Here is a 7,899-nt window from a genome sequence, read left to right on the forward strand (position 1 = left end):
TTCCAACCCAAACCATTTTGTGACTCTGTGATACATGGTTATGGAATATACACTGTGGTGTGAACTGATTGTGGCACAGCACAGGCTCTGAACTTGTGGTAGCACCAGGAACAGGAAAAGCTGATATTTGTGTTCTGGGGCTTTTAAGAAGAACAATGTTTTTGCTGAATTCTAGTGACTGTGACAACTAAGCCACAGATTTTCTGCAGATTCCTGAGTTTTTATACCGTGCCTGTGGCATAAACGTTTCAGTGAGGTGATTAATAAACAAGGAACTTCTAAACACACCAAACCATGCTCATGACAGTTGCCATAGGAGAAGTTCCAGGTATCCAAGTGCTGGAAGGTATTTCAAGAGAAACAACTGTTAACGAACCGTGGGCCTCCACATCGTACTCCTCCCCTTCATAGTCATTGTCTGAATCTTCATCGTCTGGGTCTGGGTGCAGAGCTTGGCACTCACACATGGCTGAAAACATGGCATCCACTGTGGGAACACAAACAGACAAACATCATTTCTCCACCAACATCCCACAACAACAGGCAAGAAATCCTGGGCTGAGTGATCAAAGAGATGGAGAATATTCCCTTTACCAGAACCACCACTGAATTTGTGTTTGGAAATATCATCCAACAAGTCTGGTTTTAGTACAAGTTTGAGAGTGCTGGGTTCAGTGTTGGACCCCTGACTCCAAGAAGGACATGGAGGTGCTGGAGCGTGTCCAGAGAAGGGAACGGAGCTGGGGAAGGGTCTGGAGCACAAGTGTGCTGAGTTCCCTTGTGGCTGAGGGAACTGGGGGTGTTGAGCCTGGAGAAAAGGAGGCTGAGGGGAGACCTTGTGGTTCTGTGCAAGTCCCTTGGAGGAGGGTGGAGAGAGGTGGGGGTGGGTCTGTTCAACCAAGGACCAAGTGACAGGACAAGAGGAAATGGCCTCAAGTTGTACTAAGGGCAGTTGAGATGGGATGTGAGGAAGAATTTCTTTGCTGAAAGGGTTCTGAGGCATTGGAAGGGGTTGCCCAGGGCAGTGGTGGAGTCCCCATCCTTGGTGGGATTTAAAGAACAGGTAGATGAGGCGCTGAGGGACATGGTTTAGAGGTGGAATTAGCAGTGTTGGGTTTATGGTTGCATTTGATGATCTTAAAGGTCTTTTCCAACCACTACAATTCTGTGATTCTGAGGCAGCAGCTGTGCTAGAAACAAACCAGGTTTCCCAGACCCGGCCGGGTGCTTTATCCTCTTCACAGCACTTTTCCATGATTTCACTGACAACAAAGGTTTATCTCTGGGTAACTCACTCGGTGGTTTCCCGCTCTGGGATTCCTTTCAACATGTAAATTTAAGATTTTTAAAACTTGGATCCAACTGTAAGTTCCACAGCAGAGAGGAAACGACTGTTTTCCAGTGGGATATTGCTAATATTAGGATATTAGCAGATTCCTAATAAAATTATCACTAACTCAAATATCACTGCATTTGTAATTAAAAAGATGTTTCCCATACAAGGTCTCTGCAAATGTATATAGATAAAATTATCTGAGTCGTGTGTTTATGATTAAAAATCTCTATTTCAAAGCACTGAAATTCTCCTTGAGAAGCAGCTGCTTGAAATATTCCAGTCCCAAGCAAGATAAAACAATTTGCTTTGTTTTTCTCAAGACACAGCCATCAAGTAATTAGAGAAGGACATAAAGGATCAGGACATTTCCATCTCTGTACCAGAAATGTCTTCTGCACACAGCCAGGACTTTGAGCTGAGTTTTTATACCATGCCTGTGGCATAAAGAACGTTTCAGCAAGATGATTAATAAACAAGGAACTTCTAAACACACCAAACCATGCTCCTGACAGACACCACAGGAGAAGTTCTGAACCCCCATTTCCCTCCTCACTCACAGGCTGATTTGTCACTGGGTACAAATCTGAATTCTGCAATCGGTTCAGCGTCATCATCGCTGTCTTCCTCTTCCTCCTCCTCCTCCCCTTCAGCCATGGGAGCTTCTTTTGTCTCCTCTTCTTTAGGAAATTGATTTAAGAAAAAAAAAAAATTAAGAAAAACAGGTTAATTTTGTAAAAACTAAAATTAAAAATTCATGTTTGTTTATTCTTTCAGGAACACACGTGTAATTAAATCAGAAAGGTGGACACAACCAGACCCACTCCCATCCAGGTGATGGATAGATGAGGTCCTCACAGCACCTCGAGAACACTCACATGAAAACTTCTTTTATTTACAGTTTTAGGACTTTAGATTTCTGTAATGGTCACATGATGTATTCACCAATTTCAGGAAAACTGCCTGATTCTTCCTGAAAACACCTGTGCTCAAAAAAACACCTGCAATTCACAGTCGTTCTCATTTACTCACACATTTAAAAAATATAAATTTAAATTTTATACATTTACATTTTAAAAATATATGTAATCTTTTAAATCACATGAATTTTATGGATCTTTAGCACGACTGCCATGAAATCAACTTGCTTCCAGCGTGGCCTCTCACAGAGGACTCTGACATTTACAGAGCTCTACTCGGTTTCTGACACTCTGTGTTGGGTTTGTGTGTGGGGGGAGCTGGTTTTGGTACTGGGGGAAGGAGCCACCTTGTGAGAAGCTTCATGACAGCTCCCCTGGCTCTAAGGAGAACCCCCCCAGCCCAGGCTGGGCCAATGTGCACTAGAGAAACACCTCTGAGAATCCATGTTTGTGAGGGGAAGGACTGTCCTGAGAAGATGAAGGTGGAGAGAACCTGGAGGAGAGGCCATTGGCCTGAACAAAAGACCATCAGCCTAAACAAAGAGAGAGCCAGGATGAAGGAGGAGGAGGGAGAGGACAGAGAACCTCAGACACCCAGGTCAACCCCATGAAGTAGGAGAAGGCAAAGGAGGTCCCTGCAGCCCCTGGAGGTTCAACAACAGAGCAGAGACCCATGTGTAGGCCATGGAGGACTCCACGCTGGAGCAGAAAAGCCTGAGGGAAAGTGTGACTGGAACTGTGACCCCAGAAGATGCTCAATACCAGAGCAGGGGTGGACCCCCAGAGTGGGGGGTGAGAAGGTGCTGGACCAGAAACTGGTCTGCAGCCCATGGATGTCCCCATGCCAGATCCAAGAGCTGAGCCTGAAGAGATCTGTGACCCCATGGGAAGCTCGTGTTGGAACATCTTGTTCCTGGCCTTCCAAAGGCAGAGACGAACTGACTGAACCCCCATTCCCTGTCCCCTGTGCCACTGGGGGGGAAGGTAGAGAAATGGGGAGCAAAGTGATTTGAGCCCGGGAAGAAGGGAGGGGTGGGGGAAGGTGCTGTCAGATGTGGTTGTTGTGTCTCACTGTCCTACTCTGATTGATTGGTAACTAATTAAATTGATTTTTCTTCCCCAATTCGAGTCTGTTTTGCCCGTGACCATCACTGGGGAGTGAGCCCTCCCTGTCCTTCATCCTTTGTTGTGACTCCCATCCCATCTCACCGTGTGGTGGGGTGAGTGCAGAACCACATTGTCCTCCTACCTGTGGTGAAACCACCACACATTCCCAGCCAGCCAGCCAGCAAGAAGCCAGAGGTAGAAGCACACCCAGAGCCAATGCCAACTGGGGGCAGAATTGTGCACAGGAATAAGGAAGCAACAGTGTTAACATTTTGCTTCCTGTACATATAAAAGCCACAGAGAAGATGGCCACGTTCATCGCTCTGCGGCTAGGGATGCTGGATTATCTTCTAGAGAAGGAGAGGAATACAGTCAAGGCTGTTCCACTGAAAGTGGCTTTTATCACACACAAAATTGGCACTTCCAAGAATATGAAGAAGCCAAGAAGCTGCCAGTCAGCTGCCCCCAAAAAAATGAAGTGTCCAAAGAAGCTACCCAATCCTTTTCCAACTGACACCCGCAGGCACAGCTTGTTACTGCTGAGTCCAGCTCTTTGTTAGCAGTGAAGTCAACCTCAAAAAAAAAGGGGGTGAGGATGAGACACAAAGACACAGAGAACCCAACAAAAACTTTCAGAGGAAGAACAAAATGTACCCGGCCCAACAAAGAATGAAAAGTTCTGCAGCTAAAGGAGTGGAGAGGACGGGGTTTAAAGTTATTCAGCAGCTAAAACTGCAGGGCAGGGATAGATCTGAAAACTAAACTGATCTTCTACTTGCTATAAAAAATTTACTGTAGCCAGAATTCATATATTTGGAAAAAAAAAAACCCAAACCACACACAAAACCGTGACAAAAATCATCATCTTAAGGATTTACAGATAAGAACAATCACAGGGTATTTCTATTTTCAAACACTATTATCAGAATGAATTAAAAGCTGGAAACGATATATTTCTTCAGACTAAGCTCAGATGACTTCAAAATAAACACAGTTAAAGGAAAAGGGGGAAGAACCACCAAGAATTGTAGGTACATCTCCTCTTATTAATTGTAGCAAGAGTGTCAGAGATCAGTGACATTAGTAAAAATAATAACACGAGAGAAGGAAATCATGGAAAGTATCAATAGCTTAAAAATGTGCCTGCCTTCAAAATCATAGAATCCCAGACTGGTTTGGGTTGGAAGGGACCTTAAAGCTCATCCAGTTCCAACCCCCCTGCCATCAGCAGGGACACCTTCCACTAGACCAGGTTGCTCAAAGCCTCATCCAGCCTGGCCTTCAACATTTCCAGGGAGGAGCAGCCACAGCTTCTCTGGACAACCTGTTCCAGTGTCTGACCACCCTCACAGTGAAGAACTTCTTCCTAATATCTCATCTAAACCTCCCCTCTTTCAGCTTAAACCCATTTCCCCTTGTTTTGTCATTAACTGCCCTTAGGAAAAGTCCTTCCCCAGCTTTCTTGTAGCCCCTTCAGGTACTGGGAGGCCGCTATAAGATCTCCCCGGAGCCTTCTCTTCTCCAGGCTGAACATGAAAATGAAAGCCTTGAGAGTAAATTCAGTCTATAGACTATGGAAAGAAAAATTAAATGCCACATTTTAAGCTTTAACTACGATGACTAAGAAGCATGAAGGGGAAAGGACACCAGCTCAAGACTGAACACTCACTACTCTTAAATTGAGAGAGCAGTTTATGATGCACTTAAAATATTAACAGAAAAAAAAAATACATCAAAAATAGAGAAAATTTTCATGCAAACAATGAACCAGGAAACTTTTCTCTAGGTCAAAGCAAGAAAGGTGGAAAGGTTGGTTCTGTGGGAAATCTACAAAGATCCACTAAGCCTGGTAACATTTTTATTTATTTAATTATTTATTAAAAGCAAGTTGTGGGAGAAACTGACTGAAAGCTTCCAGGCTGCTGTGAAACAGCAGGAGTTCCTAAAGCCTGGAGAGGGCAGCGATATTAACATAAATTCAATAAAGCAACAACTGTCCCTAAAGTGGAATCATGGGGAGATTGCAGGAACTTAATTGTTTTAAAATGAGTGTAAGAAAGCAGAGCTCAGTGGCTCCAGCTGTGCAGAGTCACGTGCTGAGGGTAAAACAGCAGAGAAACGACTCAAAACAAGGGCAAAGCTCTAGTTCTACAATAACTGCCCCTCAGAGAAATGAAAAAGAAGATACAAACTATTCATTAAACCAAGGATATAATTTTTAAACCCAAAATTTCCTGTTTTTGAAGAAGAAATGGTGCTGCTGAGGACTGTGTGGGAACAATGGGCAACGCTCCGGGCGTACCTTCGAACTTGGCGTTGACCATGACGTACAGGTGCTCCCAGGGGTAGGCGCTCAGGTCCCTGGAGACGGCGTGTAAACTTATGGTGGGATAATCCAAGGAAAAGCCAACTCCCGAGTTTTCCAGCCATGACAGGCGGCTAACAAGTCAGGGGGGAAAAAAAGAGAGAAGTTTGAAATTAACAGAGGAATCTAAACCTGACTCACACCTGCAGAAAGGCAAATCAGCCCCCAAAAAAGTGAGTCATTCTGGACAGGGTGCTCAGCCCACCTGCAGGTCACACAGTCCTGGACCTGCAATACTGACACCTGAGGTAAATGAAACCTTTCCTTAAAGAACACGAAGCTGAGCAACCTAAAAACACTTCAGCTTTATCACATTTGCACTAAACCCTGAATTTCATAGAATCACAGAATGGTTTGGATTGGAAGGGACCTTAAAGCTCATCCAGTTCCACCCCCCCTGCCATCAGCAGGGACACCTTCCACTAGACCAGGTTGCTCAAAGCCTCATCCAGCCTGGCCTTCAACACTTCCAGGGAGGGGGCATCTACAACTTCCTTGGGCAACCTGTTCCAGTGTCTGACCACCCTCACAGTGAAGAACTTCTTCCTAATATCTCATCTAAACCTCCCCTCTTTCAGCTTAAACCCATTTCCCCTTGTTTTGTCATTAACTGCCCTTAGGAAAAGTCCTTCCCCAGCTTTCTTGTAGCCCCTTCAGGTACTGGGAGGACGCTATTTTCACCTGCTGGTAGATATCTGCCATCCCAAAGGTAACTACAGAGGCTTCGGGGTGTGATTAATAACTCAAATTATTAAATGTTCTGTGGGTTTTCAAGATAAAGAGAACATTGAAAGTCACAATTGTAATTGCTAGAGGATTAAGGAGGCTGAGGGGAGACCTTCTGGCTCTGTGCAAGTCCCTTGGAGGAGGGTGGAGAGAGGTGGGGGTGGGTCTGTTCAACCAAGGACCAAGGGACAGGACAAGAGGAAATGGCCTCCAGTTGCACCAAGGGCAGTTGAGATGGGATGTGAGGAAGAATTTCTTTGCTGAAAGGGTTCTGAGGCATTGGAAGGGGTTGCCCAGGGCAGTGGTGGAGTCCCCATCCCTGGAGGGATTGAAGAGTCGTGTAGACATAGTGCTGAGGGACATGGGTTAGTCAGGGACTTGTCAGTGTTGGGTTCATGATTGGACTTGATGATCTTAAAGCGTTTTTCCAACGTTAATAATTCAATGATCTGATGTGGGTATGGCCTGTACGTAGAAAACCCACCAGTTCTGAGACCAGCAGAGCTGACAGAGCCAGGTTATGGTTTCTTCCCTCTCACATGGTATGTGGAATAACCTTGGCTTCTCCCCGTTTCCACTCCCATCCCTACCCACAGCAGGAGACAGCACTGTCTGTCACCACTGACCGCTACCTCATTGGCATCAGAAAGATCAACATCTTCCTAGCAGCCAAGAAATCAACTCAATTTAGTGTTGGGTGGGTGTGATCAACGAGCTCACAGTGAGGGACAGAAATCACGTGCAAAACCCAGTGTTCAGAAGGTTTTGTGGAGGGACAAACCGAATGAAAAGGTCACAACGACTCTTCCCCTGGGAAATCTATGAGGGCAGTTAGTGACAGAACAAGGGGAAATGGGTTTAAGCTGAAAGAGGGGAGGTTTAGATGAGATATTAGGAAGAAGTTCTTCACTGTGAGGGTGGTCAGACACTGGAACAGGTTGCCCAAGGAAGTTGTGGATGCTCCTCCCTGGAAGTGTTTGTGGCCAGGTTGGATGAGGCTTTGAGCAACCTGGTCTAGTGGAAGGTCCCTGCTGATGGCAGGGGGGTTGGGACTGGATGATCTTTAAGGTCCCTTCCAACCCAAACCATTCTGTGATTCTAAATCAGTCTGAGAGCAAGAGCTGGCAAAGTGGGAGCAAGGAATTTCTTTTCTGGTCTCAATCAGCCAAATCAGCTGCTGCCATTGAGTCAGCACGTGGATCCAAAGCTGCATTGTCCTCTCGGGTGCCCGGCTCTCCCACGGCACGGCACTCCTGCCAACACTGGCATTTCTATTCAGCACCAGCAAGAGCCTCTGGAAAAAGCTCTGTGACACCCTCAAAACATGTTGGGAGGAAACTGGCAGAGTTGTACAGGCCTCACACAAAAATGCACACCCATATCATAAATTGAGAGTACTTCTCCACAGCTAAAGAAAATGACGTTGCCCGAATCAATGAGCTGTCTTC

The 7,899-nt window shown here is 45.6% G+C and overlaps 1 protein-coding gene across 1 annotated transcript; it reads right to left on the minus strand.

Moving 5' to 3' along the window:
• Nucleotides 1–376: 376 nt before the first annotated feature.
• CLNS1A (chloride nucleotide-sensitive channel 1A) lies at nucleotides 377–5,799 on the minus strand (the record flags this gene model as incomplete). The annotated part of the gene is made up of 3 exons (XM_010176524.1): nucleotides 377–487; nucleotides 1,894–2,013; nucleotides 5,663–5,799. Coding segments are annotated over 3 exons (368 nt in total), but the record flags the coding sequence as incomplete, so codon positions are not given.
• Nucleotides 5,800–7,899: the final 2,100 nt, after the last annotated feature.

Source organism: Antrostomus carolinensis, unplaced genomic scaffold, assembly GCF_000700745.2.
Source record: "Antrostomus carolinensis isolate BGI_N321 unplaced genomic scaffold, ASM70074v2 scaffold46999, whole genome shotgun sequence".
Classification (NCBI taxonomy): Eukaryota; Metazoa; Chordata; class Aves; order Caprimulgiformes; family Caprimulgidae; genus Antrostomus; species Antrostomus carolinensis.